Source organism: Podarcis cretensis (genome assembly GCF_951804945.1).
Source record: "Podarcis cretensis genome assembly, chromosome: 14".
NCBI classification, from domain to species: Eukaryota; Metazoa; Chordata; class Lepidosauria; order Squamata; family Lacertidae; genus Podarcis; species Podarcis cretensis.
In genome coordinates this window covers 11,426,327-11,454,004 of record NC_137183.1, presented here as the reverse complement: position 1 = coordinate 11,454,004, position 27,678 = coordinate 11,426,327, and the positions used below count along the sequence as shown (strand labels likewise).

At 42.5% G+C, this 27,678-nt stretch overlaps 1 protein-coding gene across 6 annotated transcripts in view; it reads right to left on the bottom strand.

Moving 5' to 3' along the window:
• Positions 1 to 27,678, bottom strand: part of MYO5A (myosin VA) — a 123,933-nt gene that overhangs the window by 62,905 nt on the left and 33,350 nt on the right. For all 6 annotated transcript variants that reach the window (XR_013833028.1, XM_079953126.1, XM_079953125.1 and 3 more), the window contains exons 4-8: positions 20,911 to 21,055; positions 6,446 to 6,602; positions 2,258 to 2,401; positions 1,138 to 1,219; positions 245 to 352 (exon numbers count right to left, since the gene is read on the bottom strand). Coding sequence is in view for 5 of the 6 variants with exons in the window: in XM_079953126.1 (XP_079809252.1) it covers positions 245 to 352; positions 1,138 to 1,219; positions 2,258 to 2,401; positions 6,446 to 6,602; positions 20,911 to 21,055 (636 nt within the window). In the remaining variant the exon portion in view is untranslated. The remainder of the gene's footprint in view (positions 1 to 244; positions 353 to 1,137; positions 1,220 to 2,257; positions 2,402 to 6,445; positions 6,603 to 20,910; positions 21,056 to 27,678) is intronic.

Here is a 27,678-nt window from a genome sequence, read left to right as displayed (position 1 = left end):
AGGTATTTTAATTACCCAATAAAAAGGAAGAAATGCTCAAACTTACTTAAAATACATCCCCTGTGGCTTTTCAATGCATATCAACTGAAGCATCCAACAGCTTGTATGCCACTGGCATGGTGAAGCACAGCAGTTTGTAAGTGTTCACCTTTTAAAAATTAATGCTGTGGGTAATAATGTACTACTAGGCACAGTAGCCCCCGTTTCAAAGTCCTGAAGAAATTCGTGTGCTTCCAGGACTTACCCAACAAAGTGCAAGCCCGCCTGGTGTTCATCATCTCCTTAGCATCATCAATTCCATCAATGACTGGACTGCCTCCTTGCTTTGTATAGTGAAAATAGCTTGCATTTCCTAATATAAAAAAGCAAGCAAAAGTTTCTTTACATACAAAGAAGAAATGCATTCCCCAAAGATGTTGTAACTCTTAAAAGACTTAAAAAAAAAACCCAGCAAAATGAATAATGCTGTGTTCAAGTAAAACTGATAAGCCAAACTTTTGTTTACCTATTACAGGGATTTATACCCCGCTTTTGTAGGCTGATGGCAAGATACAAGAGACGTCTGCTATTGCAGACATCTTTGTTCCAACAAGAATTGCCAGTTGGATAAATAGGTATTTACCAAGAATGTCCATTTGCTAGGGTTTTGGTCTTATTTTAAATCTGCTTGTTGTTTTGTGCTTTTAACTATTTTTAATTATTTTATATGTAAATCACCTTGAGATTTACCTTAAGATGGTTTAGAAGGCAATTAATAAATCAATGGTAATAACTATGGAAGCAACACCACAAAAGTTTTAAAAGGAAATTTAAAGCAAGGACTCCCATGTTTCAAACAAAAATTTTCTGTAACAGAATAGTGGTTTATTTGTTTTTACCTCACAGTTTTAATTTAGCCATAATAAGAAATATAATACTAACTACAACACTGTGTGCTCAAACATATCAGCAGCATGTAACACACCCAGAAGGAAATTTCATTCACCTTTATAGATTTGCAATTTAGTGTGCTCTATTTTCAAAAAGCATATTTATAGAAACCTAAGCAGTTATTTAAAACCCATTACTCAAAACATAGTAATGCTACTTTGGAACGTGTCATGTGAATAATTAAATGGAGCAGATGTGCATTCATACCTAACCGCAAAGTTTTAAATTCAGGTAACGTTGCAGAAGCACAGAGCTGGTAGAAGATATGGTAATTTCTCTCTTCTTCTGCCTTTAATAAAATGAAATAAAAGATATCTATAAACACATAAATACCTTTACACACACACACACAAACACACACACACAGACATGGATAATTCCATTTCGTGCTTTAATGAAGAACTGAATGGACACTGGAGTAATAGGGATAATGTTAAACTCTCCAGGGACAAACATATATTAATTCAGCAAAATACTTCCCTTATTTCATTTGCTCTGCAAGTTTTCTAAAGGAAAAAGGTCACCAGCTGTCAATGTAATGAAGGGAAACTTATAGCCCTCCAGATGTTGTTGGACTACAATTCCCATCATCCCTGATTACTGGCAATGGTGGCTGGGGCTGATGGGTTCTGGAATCCAACAACATCTGGAGGGTCACAGGTTCCTTTTGCCTGGATTAACAGGTACAAACTGCAGGATTTATCAGCCTCCCATTGTATCCCATATGGAGGAATTGGAGATGATGAAGGGGAGGGAGGGGATGTCACCCTCAGTATTTCTGTACGGAACCCTCCTCCTCCTTCCCCTAGTCCAGGGATGGCGGACCTGCAGCCCTCCATATTTTGTTGCACTTCAACCTTCATCAGCCCCAGCAAAATGGGAGTCCACCAACATCTAGTGTCACAGGTTATCCATCCCTTCCTTGGTCTTTCAAGATGTACACACTGCCTGAACACTCCCTCTACCCCTGAAGTGGAGGGAAAATTTTCTTGTTTCTGCTCATTTCCCCTGGCTGCATGAACTGAAGCACAGTTCCTGGTCTGGCAAAATAGTTCAGCTTTCAAGGAGTAAGGTCCTTGTTATCTCTCTCTCTTTCTCAATAATATCACATTGCTAAGGAGCTCATCGTTTCTCCTAAGTATGCTAGATGGATGTGCAGTGATTCTGCATTAAGTAGCTGGACATGACACATTATTGTTCAATATTTCCAAAGCAACCATTCCTTGCCCTCCATGGATGCTAGGTTATGTAAGCATGCCATCATGTATCGACTCACAATGGAGCTCCTACACGGACAAGCAAAAACAAGTTTGTGCATTCATTTTACCTGAAATACCACTCGTGATTTTTCTAAGAGGTAAGTTCTCATGTTGGCACCAATGATTCGAAACCTTTTATCAAAACCTATTTCGATGTACTTTCCGAAGCGGCTACTGTTGTCATTCCGTGTGGTTTTGGCATTCCCAATAGACTGTGAGAGGGAAAACAAAGAGGGATTAACAATTTGAGGCTGCAACCTTATACGCACTTACCTGGGGGTAAGTCCCACTGAACTCAATGAGGCTTACTTTTGAGTGGACATGCAAAGGATTGCACAGTTTTCCTTATTTTGCACAGTTTTTTAAATTTAAGATTTTGTAGTGTTTTTTTTGGGGGGGGAGTAGTTTGTTTATATCAATACAACAAACACAGCAATAACAACAAAAACCAAACAATAATAAAACCAGAGTGAAGGGGGAAAGGAAAGGAAAAGGGGGAGAGGAGGCAGTCAATATTCAGCTTTCCCAGTTAAGAACCTACCTGCAACATTAGAGGAGGTGGCTGAATTACATTACAAGAAATTACCTGAACCACAAATGAAGCCTATTGACTATTAAATATGGAATTTCACTCTGGCTGTGATGTTTAATATAATCATTGGCTACATGACTTAATTAGCTAAAACTTATTTTAATTTAATGGACTAAAAATGTGTGCCGTATTCATCAAGCAGTTAAAAAAACACACCAAGTACTTATGAAAACTGCAGGTTCCACCCTTTTTTCTCAGAAACATACTTCCAAGATAAGTCTGCTTTGACACATGCATGCATTTTTTAAAAAGAAATGCTTCTTACTCTAGAACTATTGTTTTTACCAATATATACATTTAATCAGTACATCATTCCATTAACTGAGTAAACTCATACGATTAAGAAAATTTAATCTAATTATTCCACCCTGTGGAACACCCTTCCATCAGATGTCAAGGAGATGAGTAACTATATAACCTTTAGAAGACATTTGAAGGCAGCCCTGTAAAGGAAAGCCTTTTAATGTGTAATGTTTTAATATATGTTGGGAGCCGTCCAGAGTGGCTGGGACAGCCCAGCTGGATAGGCAGGATATTAATAATAATAATAATAATAATAATAATAATAATAATAATAGTTGTTCAGTTTGCAGCTCTAATTTCATGAATAATGTCTCCTCTCCTCAAAAATACATTAATAAATGCACACATGTCATTTACAGACACAAGCAGACCTCTTTATGTGGGAAGATAAAATAGCAGTAAATATGAAAGCAATTCATTAAAAAACATATAGACAGCAGTATGCAAGAGGTCCCATTTCTTAAGATGAGTTTCCTACATGTATTTCTGTTGCAACTACCTGCATGTTAGTGGCACTCTATGGCACAAATCCACAAACTAATACTACTTTCTAAGCCACTTGCCTTATTCCTGCACCTGTCACATCGGAGTTGCAGGGGGCAGCATACCACAAGAAGCATAATATGACACACATTGGTTAAATATAAGACTTTTGAAGTAGTGGGGACATCTTTGTAAGGACCATAGCTTAGTGGAAATGCATTTGCTTTGCACACAGAAGCTCCTAAGTTCAGCCTTACGCCTCCTATCTCTGAATAGGACTGGGAGAGACCTCTGTCTGAAATCCTGGAGAGCTTCTGCAAATCAGTCTAGACTAGAGCTTTCCAAACACTTCATGCTGATGACACACCTTTTAGACATGCATCATTTCGCAACACAGTAAGTTTTACTAGCAAACCAGAGGTTAAACTAACCCCTTTCCAACCCCAGGAGGAGCACGGGAAACATTCACGTGACATCTACACACTGCAGCCGACACACTAACATGGTGTGACACACAGTTTGGAAAGCTCTGGTCTAGACAGTACTGAGACAAATAAACCAGTGATCTGATGCAGTATAAGTTTCCTATGTTCCTAATGCACTGGATTACTCATTCCGTGCCTTGGTACCTGTAACCCTCCAAATGTTTTAGTATTACAAGTCCCATCAGCCCCATCAATGGCCAGAGATGGTGAGAGTTGAAGGCCAACAACAACAGGAGGGCCACAAGTTCCCCAATCTCTGGCCTAGTAAAAAGGGATGTGATTCTCAGGCTCAAAGCTCTGGGTGTGCCTTTTGCAACATACGGTAATCAGCATTTCACAGGGTTGAAGTGAGAGTAAAGGAGATGAGAATTGGGATTGTACACTGCAAATCCTACAGAAATTACCTTCAAAATAGTTCTCAGTGGTTTCTTGCATGTTGGAGACAAAATTTAGCAACAGCTCTACAGGTCTACAAACAGCATTTTGCAAGTTTCCTAGAATTATCCCCATAAAAATGCTGTATCACGCTACAAGAATGAAAATATATGCCTGTTTGTTAGTGCATTTGGTATCGATAAGTGTTCAGTAATATTGTTTGGAAATGTCACACAACACAGCAAACCAGGCAAAATTACCTTATCTCTGAATACTTAAAAAAACTGTGCCAAAGTTGCATTAGGGCAGACAGTGTCATCTCCGCTTTTGTTTGTTTCAAGAAATGCTTAAAACAAGGGAAAGGTATATTTTTAAAAATTACCAAGGGAGAAAGGGAGCTTCATTCAACGTCAACAATTCCCATGAAATTTGTTTATAATTATGACATTCCTCTAAATTTAATTCCATACCAGACCATATGGAATGAATTTCAGCTTAACTAGCATGATCACGATGCTTGTTGTCAATTACTTAATGCTTTTATTGTTTTTCTATCTATACCATCTTTCTGCCAAGACAACTACAACATGCTTTAGGACATGATTTTAATGTTATACGTCACTTTTGGTATTTTTAAAATAGAAAAGCAATTAAGAACTGCAAATAAAAGTTTAATACAGTACAGTGGAACATTCTATTAAATAGGGTTCTTTTTCAGAGGCTTGTGTAACTCCCAAATATAATTACAGTGGTAAAGGTAAAGGTAAAGGTACCCCTGCCCATACGGGCCAGTCTTGACAGACTCTGGGGTTGTGCGCCCATCTCACTTAAGAGGCCAGGGGCCAGCGCTGTCCGGAGACACTTCCGGGTCACGTGGCCAGCATGACATCGCTGCTCTGGCGAGCCAGAGCCGCACACGGAAACGCCGTTTACCTTCCCGCTGGTAAGCGGTCCCTATTTATCTACTTGCACCCGGGTGTGCTTTCGAACTGCTAGGTTGGCAGGCGCTGGGACCGAGCAGCGGGAGCGCACCCCGCCGCAGGGATTCGAACTGCCGACCTTTCGATCGGCAAGCCCTAGGCGCTGAGGCTTTAACCCACAGCGCCACCTGCGTCCCATAATTACAGTGGTACCTCGGGATAAATACTTAATTCGTTCCGGAGGTCCGTTCTTAACCTGAAACTGTTCTTAACCTGAAGCACCACTTTATCTAATGGGGCCTCCCGCTGCCGCCGCGCCGCCTGAGCACAATTTCTGTTCTCATCCTGAAGCATAGTTCTTAACCCGAGGTACTATTTCTGGGTTAGTGGAGTCTGTAACCTGAAGCGTATGTAACCCGAAGTACCACTGTATATTGCTGAAAGGCGTTGTTTAGGTACCTCCCTAAAATGTCTTTGTCCAGCTCCAGGGCTATTCAGAGGATATTCACCCTGCAAGATTTATATGTATTATAAGATTAGGACTAAGGGTCATACACTAAGAAGTAAGGTTTGAGTGTCAGGGACAGGGAGATCCCATCTTAAAATAAAACAAATAAAATATGGAGTGGGAGTTGGGGCGATTCGTAAGCTTCAAACCCACTCCTTATTTCACAGCACATGCAAATTCTGGTAAATGATAACTATATGAGCAGACATTCATTCTCTGAAGTTCGGATTAGAAAGAATTAGTCACTCACTGTGTTACCTGCTCCTCTCCACTTTTTAGAAGGATGCAAATGAACAAGAAAAAGGGGAGCACCCAAAGGTGATGTTCAGCTTTTAAGAAATACTATTCGGTGAAGCAAAGCACTCTAGAAATTGGGACCATATTGCCTGAAATATTTTTATCATTTCCTTTTCTTCCAGCTAAAGGCCAACAGTTCGACCCGCCATATTTCAGGGGTGGGGTGAGTTGTAATAAAACTACCTTGACAACCAACATTTCCCTGCAAACCCCGGGCTTCACTTTAGCAAAGGCAAATCAACTAGCAAAAGAACCCTCCATTAGACTTAAAGTAACCATGTTCCTGGTCTTACCTCCATTATAGGATTGGAAGCCAATACTCTCTCTTCAACATTAGCTTCACTTGCAGACCCGCTTACAGTGGCAAAATATCTCATAGCATATTTAGCAGAGACTGTTTTTCCAGCTCCAGATTCTCCACTTACAATAATTGACTGGTTCCGTTCATCTCTGAAATGGAAACAAATCAGTTTCAGTTGTATTAATGTTCACCCATCTTGACTCGGACGTGCATATTGTGTTTGGGATAACGTGCAAAGAAGACACAATCTAAGAAAGTAGAAGCCTAAAAATCATATAAATGTTACTTTAAAGGAGAAAGCTTGTTTACATACATACATACATACATACATACAAACATATGTACAGGTGTGTTTCATATGGAACATAGAATAGCAATATTTTGCATTCAAAAGTTCCTTATAAGGTAAAGGTAAAGGTACCCCTGCCCGTACAGGCCAGTCTTGACAGACTCTGGGGTTGTGCGCCCATCTCACTTAAGAGGCCAGGGGCCAGCGCTGTCCGGAGACACTTCCGGGTCACGTGGCCAGCATGACATCGCTGCTCTGGCGAGCCAGAGCCGCACACGGAAACGCCGTTTACCTTCCCGCTGGTAAGCGGTCCCTATTTATCTACTTGCACCCGAGGGTGCTTTCGAACTGCTAGGTTGGCAGGCGCTGGGACCGAACGACGGGAGCGCACCCCGCCGCAGGGATTCGAACCGCCGACCTTTCGATCGGCAAGCCCTAGGCACTGAGGCTTTTACCCACAGCGCAACCTGTGTCCCCCAAAGTTCCTTATACAAAGCATCAAAACATTTCACCAAAGAAAGCAAATCAGTAACTCAGTTGTATGAATCTACAAGAAATGCAGGGGTAGAGCTTTTTTCCTATTCAAGACATGAGACTATGCAAGAAAGAATACTTTTGTATTCTAATCTTTGAACAAAATATGTATTTCAACTTTAAAACAAAAAGCTGCTTCCAATTGCCCTCAATATCCTAGATATCAGGGGTTCTCAAACTCCCCAGTGTCCACTTGAAGAGTGCTGAAAATTACTGAGGACCACTGGTCATAAAATGACTGTGCAAGGGCAGTCAAAGAATGGCAACAGATGGAGGCAGAGTTTGGCATAATCAGTTGGCAAACACTGACATCCGCCTTTGGAAATTGCTTCTTTATCCTCTCCCTCAGCTCATCATGCCCCTTTTGACGCCATCTTTCTCTTTCTCTCTCTTTTCATTCCCTCACACTTGGCTGCACACGCTGACCATTTCCTTTCTTTCCTTCTCTCTTTTCCCTCTCCTCCTCTTCAACTTAGCATGCAACATCCTTGCTTCCACTTCCATGTAGACAGAAGACTCCATGGCATTTGAGGCTGGCATAGCCAAAGTCAGTAGATCATGAGATTCTTGATCTCAGGGTTGTGGGTTCGAACCCCACATAGGGCAAAAAAATTCCTGCATTGCAAGGGATGTGCAGTGCATGTGCAGTGTTCAAAACTCCCACTGTTCTAGGCACATTTTGTGACCGGGAATTTCATTGGCATGATCAGTTTCTGAGCTCTGGGCACAGTACTGCGCATAAGTTTTCAAATTAAAACTGCAAAGTGGAAGGAAAGGAGGACCTTTTTCTGCCTCCCCACTTCCAGCTACTCTCTGAAGACTGGAAGAGAGACCCTCTTAAGAATATTGGGGGGGGGCAGGTGAATGACTAGACCATGTGAAAAATGAACATAATATTTTAGCTGCAGGTCATTCATTTTCAGCCCTGTATACTTGTTATAAAAAAGCGTGCCTAGACATTCTGTTGTTGCACCCATAACCTAGGTTTAAGGTGCCACTTAGCTCCTAGCTTTCATATCTCGGTTTTTAACACTGCCCTTGTGGTCCCTTTCAACTCTTCAATTCTATCATTCCATGGGTATGGGATGGATTGCAGTGCTGAAAGGGAACCAAGGGCTATTTACCCACAGTCTGCACCAGATGGGTTTTTTCCCTTCTCATTCTGATTACTATTAAGCAACTAAAATCGTAGAATTGGAAGAGACGCCAAGGGTTATCTAGTTCAACCTCATACAATACAGGAATCTCAACAAGCCGTCAGTCCCCCATCCAATTTGAAACCGTATCAGATGTAAAACTGTGCTAGCAGTTTGACTGCTGCACCACTAGGAGGTGCCAGTGGGAGATTCTCCCACATGTATAAATAATCCACACAACTGTTATTTCCAGTGTGACAATTAGAAATATGCACTGGCAGGCCAGGATCAATGGGAGAAAGCAAACAGCACCTTGATCTGATGACACCTTTCTCCCAGCTGCAGAGACTGCCACCACAAAAATTCTTTCGCCCCTCCACCATGGAGAGAAGGAAGTGAAGGGATGTGCTTTAGGAAGTCCCTGATCTGACTCAAGAAACTTTGTTGTCGTTTAGTCGTGTCCAACTCTACGTGACCCCATGGACCAGAGCACACCAGGCACTCCTGTCTTCCACTGCCTCCTGCAGTTTGGTCAGACTCATGTTTGTAGCTTCAAGAACACTATCCAACCATCTCGTCCTCTGTCGTCCCCTTCTCCTTGTGCCCTTCATCTTTCCCAACATCAGGGTCTTTTCCAGGGAGTCTTCTCTTCTCATGAGGTGGCCAAAGTATTGGAGCCTCAGCTTCAGGATCTGTCCTTCCAGTGAGCACTCAGGGCTGATTTCCTTAAGAATGGATAGGTTTGATCTTCTTGCAGTCCATGGGACTCTCAAGAGCCTCCTCCAGCACCATAATTAAAAAGCATCAATTCTTCAGCAATCAGCCTTCTTTCTGGTCCAGCTCTCACTTCCATACATCACTACTGGGAAAACCATAGCTTTTACTACACGGACCTTTGTTGGCAAGGTGATGTTTCTACTTTTTAAGATGCTGTCTAGGTTTGTCATTGCTTTTCTCCCAAGAAGCAGGCATCTTTTAATTTCGTGGCTGCTGTCACCATCTGCAGTGATCATGGAGCCCAAGAAAGTAAAATCTCTCACTGCCTCCATTTCTTCCCCTTATATTTGCCAGGAGGCAATGGGACCAGTGGCCATGATCTTCGTTTTTTTGATGTTAAGCTTCAGACTATATTTTGCACTCTCCTCTTTCACCCTCATTAAAAGGTTCTTTAATTCCTCCTCACTTTCTGCCATCAAGGTTGTGTCATCTGCATATTTCTTCTGGCAAGCATGTGAAAACATCACAAGAATCACCTACATTCTCTTTGAATTAGGGCTGCACGCAGGACCAGTGTTCAACCCTAGTGACAATGAGGTGGGCAGCAACATGTATTCTTTTGTCAGATTTCAGAAGATATATGATGCTACGATGAAGCAATGTGATGCAGCACTGGGAGCAGAAGTACAGCTAGCTATTTTCTTGCCAGTCCATTCACTGCAGGAGGAGGGGTGCAATCCAGCAGAAGTCAGTGGTGCCCAATGAAATAAGTGTAACTGAAAGACAGCTGCGTGTTTATGCTTCACTGACTTCCTCGGGAATTGGAGCAATTTTAAATGTAAGAAGTAGCGAAAAGAGGAAATGCCAATCAGCAGTAAACAGAGTTTCAGCTCAACCTTCCACATCCACTCTGATATCCCCCTTGAACACAGAGACATCAGAGTTAAAACTGGCATGCATATTTAAGGCAGATTGGTGTGCAATTGAAGGACAAACCTTGACCCTAAGCGTGACCCTACGCCTGTTTCAAGGGGACCAGAAAAGCTGCCGCACACCATGGTGCAACATTTCTGGTCCCACTTTTACTGTATGCGGATGAGGCGGCCTTATTATCTCTGATGAGGATTGGTCTGAAACATCTTTTACTCTCCCTGGTTTCCTATTGTGAAGCCAATAGACTTTCAATAAATTATGAGAAGGCAAAAATTCTGGTCTTCTCTAATTCCCGGAAATTAGAGAAATGGAAAATAAGAGGGCAAGAAATCCAGCAAGTAAAGGTGCACAGAAATCTCGGAATTTTATTCGAGAGCAACTCAGGTTGGTCAAACCATTGCACGTGTGCTATAACACAGGCAAAGTGTACCTCCTCAGCAGTAACTCGCTTTTATTTTCAGAAAGGTAACCAATTTATACCAGCTGCTATTCAGATTTTTCAAGCTAAAGTGTCGTCCCAGCTACTTTTAGGGATCCCAATACGGATGCAAGCATATAATTGTGATTGAGATAAGATACACTCAAGTTTCTTGAGACGTATCCTGGGGCTCCCAAGTTCAATCAAGTATGAGACGATGTGTACAGAACTAGGTATACACAGGATAGAATATTGGGTGTGGGCTAGCACTATAAAAACTGGTTGCGTTGCCATTATTGTTGTCAACCTTCGAGTCTGCTCTCTGACTTACTTAAGGACTCTTACAAATGCAGATGGTTCCAACTCTTACATAGTAAAATCAGATCAATTGGTATTTGTCAGGGAACTGACATCGGAGCGAGAGGTGGAGGCAAGGCTCCAAAGCGATGCAGGAGAGGGGACCAGCAGGGGGGAAGGAATTCAGCGTAACACCAGTAGAGAAGGGAGGGAGATGGAGGATTCGGAGAGAGGTCTCCAAGACTCTTCACCCGAGACCAGTGGAAAGAGCACGGGCACGCCTCTGCCCACTCCTTCCTTGCGCAGAAGAGTCCCGCGCAGGGAGAGTAGGCGGAGACTTCGCGTCAAACAGCTTCTATGCTGGAAGAGGTTCAAGAAACGCCCACTGACGGATTCTGCAAGCGACTGAACAGCTACAGGGTGAGGGCTGTCAGCCGAGGCATGGTTAGCCAAGCGATCTAGCCAAAAGTAACGGCAACTTACGCACAAGTAACCCCTTATAACCATTACAGTATTGACTTGGAACCCTTGTATAATTCAACTGAGCAATATATTTATTGGACTATTCAAAGCAGATTAAGGGACATTGAAAAACAAAACATTGAGTCAGCTGTAAATAAATTTTACTCCCCCAAGTTCTATGGTTTAAATACAACAGATAACAGGGTCACTTATATCTCAAAATTAATAATTCCAGTCCAATGCAGGACCTTTATGTTAGCCCGACTGAACGTTTTCCCCTCAGCTTTTGTCAAGGCCAGATATTTAAACATCCCCAGAAATGACAGACATTGCGAATGTTCTTTGAATGTGCCAGACACCGTAGAACATATTTTCTACTGTCCATTGTACAACCAGCTACACAGACGCGTGCTATCCCATTTTTTGGGTCACCTAACATCATGGCACAATGAAAATATCAGATTTTATCTGTCTAACATTAACCCCAAAGTAACTGTAAGGGTGGCTGAGTTTTTGTCAATAGTATCTCTTAAAGTGGTGAATGGCACTACTGAGCGGGGGGAAATCCCAATGAAAATCCTCATCATTATATATTTTACATAGCTGTTTATTTGTATATATTTTAAATTTTTATATATGGATGTTTTATGATGGCCTATACTTGCAATGCCTAACAAAGGTTTGGCGAAGTAAGATGCAACATGTCCCTTGAGGGGCAAGACACCAGAAAGGAAATTGGCATACCAATTCAGGACTTTCTGCATACCAAAGACAAATCTAGCTGGACCCCAGTACCTGTTTCTATGGAGCCCGGGAAAGCTGAATGACACAACAATGTGATGTTGACTTGGTGATGGAGAGAGCTCAGCGAAATATGGCACGTATTTTTACAAGTTAGTTTTCCATGAGGTGTGAAAGGATCCTTCTCTCCTCTAAGTCTTCAACAAGCAGGGGTAAGAGAAAATGTACAATATATGTTGAAATGCAGGCTTAGGAGATTGGGGATTCAGAATGAAGGTTTGTAAAAACATCCACTTCATGTTCAAGCCTGAGATTAGCTCTCGCAGAAGGTGTGAAACCAGTTCCAACTTTTCCCATATTAATACACTGCATGCAATCTCAAGTTAAACATGCCAGGGCAGATTTGTTGAAAAAAATAATAATGCAGAAGTAGGGGCAACTAGTTATAATAGGCTCTGGGAAAACACACAATTGCTCCATGTTTAAAAGGGGAAGAGCGAAAAGGGAAGGAGAACATACACAAGACAAGGATTAAACCCAATACAAAACCTTATTAGAATACACAATGCTTACAATCAGTACATAGTTTTTAACAGGCTGGGACACAGGGAAGTCTAGTATACAAAGATGTCTCTTCCTCTAGGTTAAATGCAATACAACTTTCCTTAAAAAGTCATTATGATAAGGATTTACTAATGGAAACATTTGATAGGCTGTAGTCCCTTCAAAGCACATTAGCACTCCTTACTAACATCAGTATAGGCCCCCACCCCACCCCACCTCCACACACACACACACTTTCTCTCACTAGGGCTATGCAGAATACACTATTAAATTCCCTGTATGCAGCCTATTATAACACCCTCTGGCAAGTACCTGGCACAGACAGTCTCTAGATAAGCAGAATCAGCTGGTGCTGTCTATTCTGCAGTGAATCTCTATGCTAGACAGGAGTTCATTGTGCATTTTCATAGCTGGAACTTAAACTTCCCCCCAGTCCAGGCTTAGAAAGCTTCATACCACCAGACTCAGTGTCATTTTTATTCAGAAAGCTAGTTTTCGTGATATGAAACACGATTCTACAATCTAGGGCAATTTAATTATATTTATATTTAGGATATAATGTCACACAGATTCTAATAATCACTTATCAGAGCAAAGACTATACAGTGGTACCTTGGTTTACTAACTTAATCCGTTCCAGAAATCCATTCTTAAACCAAAGCATTCTTAAACCAAGGCGTGCTTTCCCATAGCAGTGGGGAACTCAACTTACAAATGGAACACACTCCACAGGAAGCAAAACATGTTCTTATTCCGAGACAAAGTTCACAAACCAAAACACCTACTTACAGGTTTGCAGCGTTCTTAATCCTAGTTGTTCATAAACTAAGCTGTTCTTAAACCAAGGTACCACTGTAATTGTAAGTGATTATTTTTGGAATTGATTCATGAGTAAAAACTGCACAGAAATCACCTCTCAGTATCTAAGGTTATAGAATACCTGTAGTCTTAGCCATAGATAGTTTGCCAAGCTTGGTGGCATGAATCCTGAGCCCAGCAGCAATCTAGACACAGAGCCAAAGGTTGCATAGACACCAGATAAGGAGCTGGACCAGTTTCTGCTGGAGATCAGGAGACTTCACTGGTGTCTTCTCCTGAGCTTGAGGGACCCAATGGCTTTCACAGTACCTCCCTTTAGGTACAGCAGCACAGGATTGATCCTATGGTGCAGAGGAGGAGAGCCTTCAGATCAGAGGGCTGCCCTTTTAAGAAGCCAAGTTCTCCAAAAGGCGGTAGAGCCTGTGGGAGACAGCCTTGGTGGGCAGAGATCCAGTTTGCTTTCAACCTCTGTCCAGCAAAGGTAGGCCAGGAGTTACAGAACCACGGATAGCTACGAATGAGTTACTGATAGAAGGGGTGTTCAGCACAATGGGACGCATGTAGCGATAGTCCAGTATCAAAACCTGTGGGAACTGAAGGCAAGACTAGACAAGACATCAATCGTGCAACTAGCAACTGGATGGACAGCAATCTTATTTTATTGCAGGCAAGGAAATCGATACATGTTAAAGGCATAAAAAACTGGTAGCGATGCAAAATCTAGTGACAGGTTTTTCCAAAGGCAACTGCATTGCTCTTTAAAGAAGTCTGTACTGCTGTTCAAGCCCTTTCAAGTCACAATTGTCTTGAGACATCCGGTATTTCCAAATCCTTCCTTGTCGCTTTGGAAATCAGGAAGAAGAGAAAGGCTATGAACTGAAGACAAATGATGTGGTAACACTGATGAAACCAAGCAGTTTGGAGGCTGGTCAGTGCCTGAGTGTGAAACCCTAGTGTGGTGCAATGGTGATAGTGTCAGACTAGGCTCAGGGAGACCTAGGTTCAAATCTCCACTCAATTCCAAAGCTCAGGAGAGCCTACTGGATCACACCAATGGCCCACCTAGTTCAGCATCCTGTTCTCACAAGAGCGCTATCCCCTTTTGCCATTTCCAGCAACTGATAATTCAGAAGCATTACTGCCTTTGACCATGGAGGCAGAGCATAAGCATGCCTAGGACCCATTGATAGCATTATCCTCCGTGAATTGTCTAATCCTCTTTTAAATATTAATATTAGTCTGTAACACACCTTGGGACCTTAGGCTGAAAGGCAGGTAATAAACTGCATAATAATAATAATAATAATAATAATAATAATAGTGCTGGAGGAGACTCTTGAGAGTCCCACGGACTGCAAGAAGATCAAACCTCTCCATTCTGAAGGAAATCAGTCCTGAGTGCTCACTGGAAGGACAGATCCTGAAGCTGAGGCTCCAATACTTTGGCCACCTCATGAGAAGAGAAGACTCCCTGGAAAAGACCCTGATGTTGGGAAAGATGGAGGGCACAAGGAGAAGGGGACGACAGAAGACGAGATGGTTGGACAGTGTTGTCGAAGCTACCAGCATGAGTTTGACTAAACTGCGGGAGGCAATGGAAGACAGGAGGGCCTGGCATGCTCTGGTCCATGGGGTCACGAAGAGTTGGACACGACTAAACGATATAACAACAACAACAATAATAATAACAACACAGTCGTAACAACAACAACACGGAGGAGGAGGTCATCACTGCCTTGTTGGTGGCCATCACTGTCTCCTGTGGGATCGAGTTCCATAGTTTATGCTTTGTTTAACTATGACGACCCTTGTGCCAGTCACCATCTCTTAGCCTAAGCTACCTCAGAAAGTTACTGCAAGAATGAAACAGGGGAGAGTTTAAGCATGTGTTCGTTTTTAGCTCCTTGGAAAGAAGTGGGTTAAAAAATGTAATGAACAAGCGAATTATATGCCTACTATCTTGAAGGAAGACAGGATGTACTATTTTCTAATCTGTTATTTGCACTTATCATTCCACTCCTGTCATCTTGCTTTTCTTCTGGTGTTTTTAACGAACATTTTGCAAACAAAAAAAGTCTGAACTTGCAATTTATTATCTTGCTTTGTCTTCCAGTCCACTGCCTCTAGAACATAATTCTTATAAAGTACTTTCGGGATCTTGTCAATTACTTTCTTCATAAAATTGACCATTAAAGTCCTTAATTGTTCCTAAGCCACATCTTTGCACATCGTTATACAGCAAGAAGAAAGCTTTGCCTTTTGCACTGGCCTGTGCAATAAATTGTGGTCCAAATAGGATAATTAAGTTGTACTCTTCCTTTCAGAGATGTGGGGAGGATGCATTAGCTATCAGGTGTCATAAGATTGATAGATGCAAAAGCACTCAGTAAGCATTATGAGTAGCCAGGTTAATTTTGAGATACTGGGTTATTACTGCTTCTAACATGGAGGCAGAGCATTGCCATCACGGCTAGGAACCACAGATAGACATGTCTTCAGTGAATTTGTCTAATCCTCTTTTAAATATTAATATTAATGTTGTGTCTTAAAGGTTACAACCACCATTTCAGTTAATTCAAAAAGTATCTGCAAGGCAAACTGGCCAGAGCTGATCAGCAGTTTCCTAGAACACACACCACCAATAACACACTTACACTTACACAAAACTGCCATGTACAGCTTGTCTAGGAAGGGAGATGCGAAATTGATTTTTCCACAGAACAATGAATTATGTATTTCACCTATGCTCCACATCATTGATAGCAGTAAAGAAAGTATTTTGTAGGATCTTATGCTAATGGTATTATATGTGAGCTTGAATTAAGTATGTCCATAGTAGAAGTGCTAGAAGCAGCTACGAATAAGTTTCTGGATTTCCATACATTTGGTATAATGTGATATTATTGTTTTTAATGGCCAGAAGTAGTATGAATGAGAGACTTGCACCACAAGTCATACTGTATTTTAAATAACCTAAAGAATTGTGATAATAGCACAAAAAGTAATTTGGTTAATCTTTTTAGAAAGTGCTTAATAGTATTATCAAAAAAATAAATTTAAATAACCCTAAAGCACCTCCAATCTAGAAGTGATATATAAAAATGAATGCCCTAACTAAGGTACAATCTGGTACTTGCATGTATTTTTTTTTTCTTTTTATCTATTGGATGGTATATATAAAAGAAATTTAAAAGAAATTTCTGTGCAGTTTTTGTAAAGGCTATTAATATTTAATAAGCTAAAAAGATATTAAAGCTCACAGTTAAACACCACTGATTAAGACATGACAGCTCACACAACTCAAGGTATAGAAAGCATGGAAATCTACAAACTTGGGACTAACTTGCCTCTGCGTATTTTAACATTACCTAGTGGGAACCAGAAAAAAGCTGACTCTGATCAGGCTGATCAGAGTGCCTTGTTACAGTATGGTTTTAATCACAGAATTTGAATATATCTAGTCTCTTCCCCTGTCAATACCATTAGGAAATTTCTCCTAGCATTTATCCAAAATCTGCTTCCCTTAAAGTCTGCTTCATCTTCTGTGTGACCACTGTTCAGATATTCAGAGTCAACTATCATGCCTACCCTTAATCTTATCTTCTGCACAACTGTGCAATACTTTATAGTGGAGAATGCAAAAAATATTGCTGAGCAATAGCTGGGCTGGTGCTGGTGATATACGGTCTCAATTAGAGGACTTATTCACCCCAGTCTAAGTGGGTGTTTTTTAAGCCTTTCTATTGCTGACATTTCCATTTAAAGAATGAATGATGTTTTAAAGCACACAAAAATTCTGAACCCATCCCCCTCCAAAAAAACAAAACACCCAGCAGCAGCTAGCACCCCTCATCCAAAAGGGGTAGTTCACCCATCTGACACATCCAGCTTCATCCACTCAACATTTCCCCGGGTGATTTTTTTCTTCAAGATGCAACAATTTAGAGAGCAGTTCTCTTACACAACCCACTGAAATGAAGGGGAGCCATGAAAGACCACATTTGTCCCCAGCGTTCCAATGGAGACTGCACAGGAGAAATTCCCTCTGGACCGGGGCTTTAGAATAATTTAAGGGTGCATCAAACTTGGACCACTAACCCTAAACACTGCATATGCTACTTAGCATAAGTGGGGTTTACTTTGTTAGTAACGGGTTTATAAAAACATGTCCTAATTTTAAACCCACTCCTCCGGAAAAACTGCTGACCGCAAAGACTGATAACATCTGGAGCAACGAGCCAGAGCTGCTTCTGAATCAAACCTGTCAAGGATTTAGTGGCGCCCCTTCCAACACGAAGGACTGAAGCTCCTTAGGGCTATTAATCAATCATGGCTTAAATGCACCAGATGCTTGATAAAAGCTCTAAGCCAGCCTCCCACAGCCTGGTGCCCTCCACATGTTGTGGACTACAACTGACTTCAGCCCCAGAAAGCATGGACAATGGTCAGGGATGATGGGCATTGCTGTAGTACACAATATCTGGACAGTGCCACACTGGGGAAAGGCTGCGCTAAGAGAGATTTTATGGAACCGTATGCATTTTCATTTGGCAATGTATCATTTCTCCCTCTCCCACATTCTACTCACAGACACAGCTGAAAGGTGCAGAATGAAGAACCGATAATGTACAAACACTTTCTACAAAGCTAAGCACACATGCAAATGGAAATAATCAGTATCTGCAAAATCATGACAGATTGCATTCCGGACAAAAAAAAAAAAAATGAGCCAGCAAGATGAAAGTTACTCCCTGAGGATTATATCGTTGAGGTCACTGTTGCAACAGTCTGCTAATTCTTAGTGAACAGCTTCCAGCGGGGCACCTCATATGAACTTCAGGCTCCAATGCTAACCACATTTGACCTCAGTCTGTGTGGAAAGCAACTCGCTATGAGGGGTCTGCATAGCATCTCTGCTACAAAATCAGACAGAAAGCAAACTCGGAAGTCCTACCCCAGTGCAAATTGTATAGATGGTTGTGAATACATTTAATTTTCTCTTCATTCTGAAGCTCAGGCACAATTCCCAGCTAAAAGTGGCTTTCCATGTCCAGCTGCTATAACTTTTTGCCCTCGGTAGAAGGAATGTGTGAAAACGCTGAAATTCAACAATAGTTATCAAATTCTAGGATATTGACTGAAAAATAATAGATGACAAAGATTGCACATTACAGGATAGGCCTTTGAAATGGCGGGGTTAATTGCTGCTCCAACACAGATTAATTCAAGCCAAAGCCTATTTCATATTTTCCTTCCAAAAGCTCAGGGGAGGACATACAGTTGTCTCTGCTCCCCATCTCCTGCATTGTGTTCTCACAACAATTCTGGTCATCTGGTGTGTCTCATGGCAGAATAGCTATTCAAACCTAAGCCTCCCTGCTCCTACTCCAACACTCAGCCATGCTGGCTCCTGGTGTTACACCATAAAAAGGTCAAAGATAAAGGTAAAGGAAGAAGAAGAACTTGGATTTGATATCCCGCTTTATCACTACCCTAAGGAGTCTCAAAGCGGCTAACAATCTCCTTTTCTCTTCCTCCCCCACAACAAACGTTCTGTGAGGTGAGTGAGGCTGAGAGACTTCAGAGAAGTGTGACTGGCCCAAGGTCACCCAGCAGCTGCATGTGGAGGAGCGGAGACGCGAACCCAGTTCACCAGATTACGAGTCCACCGCTCTTAGCCACTACACCGCACTGGCTCTGGACCCTCTGGACCCCTGGACGGTGCCTGTAAGATAACTTTTCAGATCAGTCCTACTTCTCAGTGTGGTTTCCTACCCTTCCGCAAGCCAAACCGTGACTACGCATGAAAAGGTGAATGTAAAGGTACTCAAAGGAAAAATCTTGACTTCTCCCCTGGTCCTGGCTGCACTCCCCAAGGCTGAACCATGGTATGGCTCAACAACACATTCAAACCCATGGTTATAGTTTGTCTCCTCCAGACAAACGATGAGCAGTAAGTCAAGAACAAGCCTTGGCTATAATTTATGGTTTGTCTGGAGTGAGACAAGCCATGAGCCTCAGTTTGGATAGAACACTAAGCCAAATTATGCTTTCGCTTTGAATAGCAGGGTCAGGGGAGGAGCAAAGCAGCCATGATTTTTCCTCAGAGAACCTGCATGGTCTCACGCTCATGCTTAGCCATGGTTTGGCAGAGTGTTGTGTGAGATCTGGACCTCTGATTCTTGACATTGTCTCCAATAGCAGCATGCCAGGTGTCCTGTAAAGCACATAATAATAATAATAATAATAATAATAATAATAATAATAATAATAATAATTATTTATTATTTATACCTCGCCCATCTGGCTGGGCCTCCCCAGCCACTCTGGGCGGCTTCCATAGAAACCAAAAATACAGTAAAATATCACACGTTAAAAACTTCCCTGAACAGGGCTGCCTTAAGATGTCTTCTGAATGTCAGGTAGTTGTAATGATGGGGGTGGAGACGCTCCTTCAGGTATACTGGACCGAGGCCGTTTAGGGCTTTAAAGGTCAGCACCAACACTTTGTTGTTTTTTGTTTTTTTAAAAAATATTTATTCAAGGTTTTTCAAATACAATATAAATGAACAAACAAAAGTGTTACATATCATCACATATTTTCTTAATTCCTTTAGACTTCCCCGCATCTCCCCCTCCTGCGTTCCAAGTTATAAGCATTAAACCAGCAATTTATCCCCTTGTCTCCATTCTTTCTATCAAGTTTTCCATTATTATCTCTCAAATTTTAGAAACAGTTTGTTTCAATCCTTAAAAGGAAAATTTAGTTTTAGCCTAATCCTTATCTAAAAGTTTGTTTTTTCTTAAATTTAACTTATCTTCATACAACACTTCATCTATTTAAGTGGTGCCAAGTTAATTGTAATCAAGCATCCTGTTTAGCATTCATACAATTTATAATATTTTTGCAAATAAATCTTAATTTTTTTCCAGTCTTCTTCTATCGTCTCTTCTCCCAGGTCTCGGATTCTGCCGGTCATCTCCGCTAGTTCCATGTAGTCTATCAGTTGCATCTGCCCAGCACCAACACTTTGAATTGTGCTCGGAAAATGACCTTTCTCTGATGTCCTGCTCACCTATTGATCAAGATACTCTGGAGTTTCTACTCAACTTGCATGACTAATATCTAGTCAGCCCTACATTTTTGTTATGACCCTGGTGATCTACCTAAAATTTAAATATACATTATGTGAAGCAGCAATTGCTTTTGTTAGTCCCAAGCCCATCAATAACATTGAATGATCCAAAGTTCTAGTGCTTCAAGAGTAAATGAGTTTCTCTCTGTTAATTCTCTGTACACAGTTCAACTACTGCATATTTTTGAAAGTTGTTTATTTGCTATACATTTATTAAGGTATCTAACCAAATTTTGGGCAACCTGTCAGACATTTCAACTGGAATTATTAACAGAGTTAACCTGTGATATTTATTACAACATACTGGTAAGGAAAATCCTTTCAGAACCTTTCCACACAAAAAACACATATCACAGATGGAGAAAGTTATGCTATTGTGACAGGAACAAATAAAGCCTCTTTCATACAAACCTGGCCATTTGTTTATATGCTTCCTCAGCCACAGCAAAGATGTGGGGATCCATATCCCCCATGTTCTGGCCACTGTACGCATTGATGATATCTTCGCCATAGATAGGCAGTTGTTCATAAGGATTTATGGCTACTAAAACTATACCTGCAAAATAAAATTAGGGGGGAAATTATGAGATATGTTGTTGGCAAATATTAAATAGAAAAGAAAGTGGGGGGTTCTATTTTAGAGAAAATTTTGTTCTGCATGAAATTGTCCAAAACTTGTTTCTACCCCTTTTGTATTTGTTACATGAAAACAGAGGTCATGAGGAATATAAAACTAAACAGGTATATAGGTGACCATTTATCACTCTGAAAACCATACAAAGAGTGACTAATTTCCATGCAGTGTGTCAGCTGAAAGCATTTTCCTGGCTTCTGAGTCTTCATGACTTACAGTAGGTCACAGCCCAGTTTAAAAAGATTTCAAGTAGTGATTGGCAGGGAAAGAGCTGTATTACCACCTTCAGTTTCCTGCCTACTCCAGCATCTTTGACTTATCCACAGAGTGGGAGAGATGAAGATTCTCAGCATGCAGGGAATCCGATTTCCAGTTCAACAGTATCTCAAGCAGCAGGGCTGGGAAAGACGTCTGCCTGAGACCTTGGCAAGCCGGGGCCAAACACTACAGAAGGCAATAGTGGACTAGAGGGGCCAACAGTATGGCACAGGGTAAGACAGGCTCATGTAATTACACTGGTACCTCGGGTTAAGTACTTAATTCGTTCTGGAGGTCTGTACTTAACCTGAAACTGTTCTTAACCAGAAGAACCACTTTAGCTAATGGGGCCTCCTGCTGCTGCCACGCCGCTGGAGTACAATTTCTGTTCTCATCCTGAAGCAAAGTTCTTAACCTGAAGCACTATTTCTGGGTTAGCGGAGTCTGTAACCTGAAGCATATGTAACCTGAAGAGTATGTAACCCGAGGTACCACTGTATAGTCCAAATGACGGAGAGATACCACGATCTGTGCAAGAGGTGCTGTAAGACATTTTGGACATCAGAGTGTTTATCTCAGATAGATTATTATTAGATAACCACCCTGTTTTTCAGCCTTCAAAGGGGCTATCAGAACTATATGCAGGCAGCCTTTCCAAGAGCCGTAGGCGCATTCTACACTCATAGGTCAAAAGTAGCCATGTTTAGCCAAGCTCTGCCTGTCTGATTCCAAGAGCTCTTCTACAGACAGGCACACAAGGCAGCAGACCACCTTGCTTCCGCAGCTGTTTTTCTCTCCACTTAACAGCTAATTTCCCCTGGGAGTTGGAAGGCTACGCAGAGAGATACAGAGACAGAAACAGAGAGGGAGATAAGTGGCGGGTGACGCCTGCTTCCCCCTAGGCTTACAATCCCCATTAACTTTCTCTGCCTACCTCCCTTCAAAACTCTCACCAGCCAGAGTTTGGCGACATGCGGCTAAATGTAGTGAGTGTAGCAAACCACAGGCTCTAAGCCATGGGTAGACAAACTAAGGCCCGGGGGCCAGATCCAGCCCAATTGCCTTCTAAATCTGGCCCACGAACGGTCCGGGAATCAGCGTGTTTTTACATTAGTAGAATGTGCCCTTTTATTTAAAATGCATCTTTGGGTTATTTGTGGGGCCTGTCTGGTGTTTTTACATGAGTAGAATGTGTGCTTTTATTTAAAATGCATCTCTGGGTTATTTGTGGGGCATAGGAATTTGTTCATTATTTTTCTCAAAATATAGTCTGGCCCCCCACAAGGTCTTAGGGACAGTGGACCGGCTCCCTGCTGAAAAGGTTTGCTGAGCCCTGCTCTGCTTTAGAGATCCAGCTACCTTTTTCAAATGCTGTTTATTCACTTAACTGACCTCATAACCTTTCCACTGTTTTCTTTCTTCCTACATTGTTTCCTCAAATAGTTGCCTCCACTTGATCTTTCATGTGGACCAAGGAACAACTTGAGAATGAGGTGGATCTATTGTACCCTTTCAGCTACCAAAATTAGGTGTGGGGAGAAGCTTTCCAACAGCAGATAGTTAGTAGAGAGACCAACTAAGGCTCTTCCCTATAACCAGCCCCATACCCCACTTTGCAGATGCGACTTACAGTCACCTATAGTTGGAAACTCATTTATTTTGGCATCGTTTTCTACAGGTGTAACTATGAACGACTTCCGGGTTAGCGCGATCGGCTAATGGCGGATTCCCTCCGAGCTCCGGAGGGAATCGGCTCTGTTGCAGACGGGTCTCACCGCGACGGCGACGCGGGGACCCTTAGAAACCGCAGGCGCGGAAGCCTGTGGACTTGGTGACTCGGTGGGCACCTCAAGCGCCCCCCCGACCCACGAAGAGCCTTTTTAAAGGCTACGGAGAGGGTATGGAGAGTGGCGTGGTGCTGTGAGTAGACCGCTACTGCAGTGGAGCGAAGCCGCGAGCCATGGCCGGAGAGCGCTGACTTTTTTCCCTGAAATTTGGACTTGAAACAACCCGTGAGTAGAATGGAATTTGGACTTTAAAATTTTTACCTTTGAATTTGGTACGACCGGGGGATGTGCTAAAGGGAAGTCCGCACCCCCTCTACCTACAAAAGATTTAAAGCAAGGATCGGAGAACTAAGGTGGAGAGATCTTTTTTTTTCGGTACAAGTTAAAAGACATTAATTCCATGAATTTGACAGAAGAAGATTTGTGCTGGAGAGTAAGAGTCGAATTTTAGAAGCTTCTGTCTAAACCCCCCCCCCCCCGACCCGGGAGTGTCCCTGTGTGTGAGCTGGAGGAAAAGGAACAAGGAGTTTGACAGCTGTCAAAGGAGCTGTCAAACGGGCAGTTAAAGTTAAAAACTTTATTGTTTAACATCTCTCTGGACTAAACTTGCTATATTTGAATTAAAGTGCTTGGGAACAAAGTAGTTACAAATAACAAAGCAACAGACTGTTGGGAAAGGACTATTAAGTAACTAGAATCCCCCTAGGGGAAACTTTGAAACATTACAATGGCTACAGATGGAAAATTACAGGCAGAGATGGAAAGAATGTTTTTTCTCGTGGGAATACTGCAAGAGCAAAGCATGGCTATGAACAAACAACTTATAACCTTGAACTCTAAAACAAGCAACCCTGCTGAATGCATAAAGGATTTGACTGAAACAAAATCTGCAGCTGAACCAGAAGAGACATTTTTGGAACTGGAGGAGAGGGAAGAAGGAGTTAAGAAACTACAGGAGAGTACCAATCTGAAGCCTACATTGCTAGAACATAAAGAAGAAGATCTTGGGATTACCAATCTGCGAAAGATGCGAAAGTGGAAAGAGGAAGCCCCTGGAACACTTGGAATACTGGAACTTAAAAGAAATAAGAAATATGATTGGGGCTTCCTCTTTGAGTATGGGAGATCAGTTGACTTGTTGCAGCAGCTGTTACCAAGTATTTTGGATGGAAGAAAATTTGACGAGACTGTGCCAGAGCTCCTTCGAGAACTGAGGACCAACAAAGAGGGCTACCAACAAAACCGGCAGAGAGAGACTGACAGAGATTTGAAGGCCTCTGATGTGAGGAATCCAGGCTAAGAACTGTTTTGTGGACATTTATTTGGGAAGGGACAGAAACCGGGGTAGGGAGGGAGGGGAGAACAGAACTTTAAAACTTTTATGACTTTTGTGTTTGGCTATTATGACCTACATTTAATATAAAAAGGGGGAAATTCGTGGAAGGGAATTTGGGTCGACCTTAGAAAAGGACTTAATATTTATAAGAAAACTGGACAAGTAAAATTTGGCCAAGTAATAAGAATTAATTTTAAAAACAACAATAATATGTTAAAGAAGAGAGATAAGAACCTGCTGAGCTAATTATTGGATTTGGGATGTATGAAGGGGGGGGGAGTCAGGGAGGGGGGTTAAGAAGGTAAGGTTATGAAATTATACATGTTTTGTTTTTGTTTTCATTTGTGTGTGTGTTTCTAAAATGTGAAAACCCAATAAAAATTATTTAAAAAAAAAAATAACTATGAACACCACCTACAGATAAATGGTTCTCTGCCATTACACTCACACAGTGAATAGATGAGCATTTCAAGACATATTGTCCTTCCAGGCTTCTGAGGCCTGACATTTGTTGATCATTGCATCTGCAGGGAAACATTGCAGTGGGTACAAGCAATTTTTTATATATACTTATATGCCACTTATATGCCATTAAATGCTAAATTATATATAATGCTAAATTATATATAATAAAATTTAGTGTTTAATGACAGTTAGTCATATTAGTTTCTAAAGTAACAAAAGCTCTGTGCCATGCATTTGTGGAGCTTTGCAGAGTTTCACAGGATACGCCTCCTTGTTATAGACTGCAATTACATACCGTTCAACAGTCCTGATTCTGCCAGGACAGCCACAGAATAATAATCAATCACAATAATTTTATTATTTATACCCTGCCCATCTGGCTGGGTTTCCCCAGCCACTCTGGGGAAACACAAAATAAAAACATCAAGCATTAAAAACCTTCTGATACAGGGCTGCCTTCAGATTAGTAAAGCTGCCATGGTTTCTGACCTAATCCCAGGGTACCCCAATTTTTCCCTGCCAGCCAACAGGGGCTGCATAAGTAGCTCCTGGGGTGGCGGCAGCATTGGAAAGGAGGCATGCTGCTTGTTTTCATCTGTTCAGGGTGAGCAGGGTGAACTGACTCTGCAGTGGCACTTTTGATAGGGATGAGGAACTGCCTCTGCCCTGCTGGTTTCCCAGTAACCCCAGCCCCAGCAGGCTAGGGCACAATGGTTAGCACTGGCATAATGGTGCTTTTGGTGGACAGAGTGCCTGAAGAACTATGGATGGAGGCTAGTAACATTATACAGGAGGCAGCAACGAAAACCATCCCAATGAAAAGGAAATGCAAGAAAGCAAAGTGGCTGTCCAACGAGGCCTTACAAATAGCGGGGGAGAGAAGGCAAGCAAAATGTGAGGGTGAGAGTGAAAGATACAGGAAACTGAATGCAGGTTTCCGAAAAATTGCAAGGAGAGACAGGAGGGCCTTCTTAAATGCTCAATGCAAAGAAATAGAGGAAAACAATAGAATGGGAAAAACCCAGAGATCTGTTCAAGAAAATTGGAGATAGGAAAGGAAAGAGCGGTTGCTGAACAGCTTGGTAGGTTTCTGGATGAAACATCAGCTCTGGATCCATTCCAGTCCGGCTTCCGCGCTGGTCATGGGACCGAGACGGCTCTGGTCGCCCTAACAGATGATCTCCGCAGGCAGCTGGATCGAGGCGGGTCGGGGCTGCTGATTCTTCTAGACCTGTCAGCAGCCTTCGACATGGTCGATCACGAACTCCTGGACCACCGCCTTGCCGACGTGGGGATCCAGGGCACAGTCCTTCAATGGCTGCACTCGTTTCTCTCTGGTCGGGGACAGAGGGTGGCGCTTGGGGGGGAATTGTCATCCCGCCACTCCTTGGTGTGTGGTGTGCCTCAGGGTGCAATACTCTCCCCGATGCTTTTTAACATCTTTATGCGCCCCCTCGCCCAGCTTGTCCGGAGTTTTGGGCTGGGCTGCCATCAGTATGCTGATGACACCCAACTCTATTTGTTGATGGACGGCCACCCGGACTCGGCCCCAGACACACTGATCAGATGCTTGGAGGCTGTGGCTGGATGGTTACGTGGGAGCCGGTTGAAGTTAAATCCTTCGAAGACAGAGGTCCTCTGGCTGGGACGGGACGACATGGGACTGAGGGGGCAACTCCCATCTCTTGCGGGGGTGCAATTAGTGCCAGCACCGTCCGTTAAGAGTTTGGGTGTAATCTTCGATACCTCCCTCTCCATGGAGGCGCAGATTGCAGCTATAACAAAGGCGGCATTTTTTTCATCTCCGCCAAGCTAAGCAGTTGGCTCCTTACCTCTCTCGCCCTGACCTAGCCACTGTGATCCACGCGACGGTCACCTCCAGACTGGATTATTGTAACTCGCTCTACGTGGGGCTGCCCTTGAGACTGACCCAGAAACTCCAGCGGGTGCAGAATGCCGCAGCGAGACTCCTTACGGGGTCTTTGCTTAGAGATCACATTCATCCGGTGCTATACCAGCTGCACTGGCTCCCGGTGGAGTACAGGATCAGGTTTAAGGTGCTGGTTTTAACCTTCAAAGCCCTATACGGCCTAGGGCCCTTGTACCTACGGGACCGCCTCTCCTGGTATGCCGCACAGAGGAACTTACGATCTTCAAATAAAAACACCTTGAGGGTCCCAGGCCTCAGAGAGGTTAGGCTGGCCTCAACTAGAGCCAAGGCTTTTTCGGCTGCGGCTCCAACCTGGTGGAACGCTCTGTCACAAGAGACAAGGGCCCTGCAGGACTTGACATCTTTCCGCAGGGCCTGCAAGACAGAGCTGTTCCACCTGGCATTTGGTCAGGGCGCAGCCTGACCCCCTCCTCTGGCAATCTTTACAAAGCTTTAGTTTATGGTTGCCATCAATTTTGATTTTAATTCATTTTTATAATGTTTTATAATGTCATACTGTTTTATTGTTGTTAGACGCCCTGAGCCCGGCTTCGGCTGGGGAGGGCGGGATATAAATAAAATTTATTATTATTATTATTTCGTACAAAGATTACCATAATAAAGGACAAAAGTGGTAAGGACCTAACAGAAGCAGAAGACATCAAGAAGAGGTGGCAAGAATACACAGAAATACTACATCCAAATCACAAAGAAGAGCAGTGCCAAAGAATGCTCCAACTACCGCACAACTGCACTCATTTCACACGCT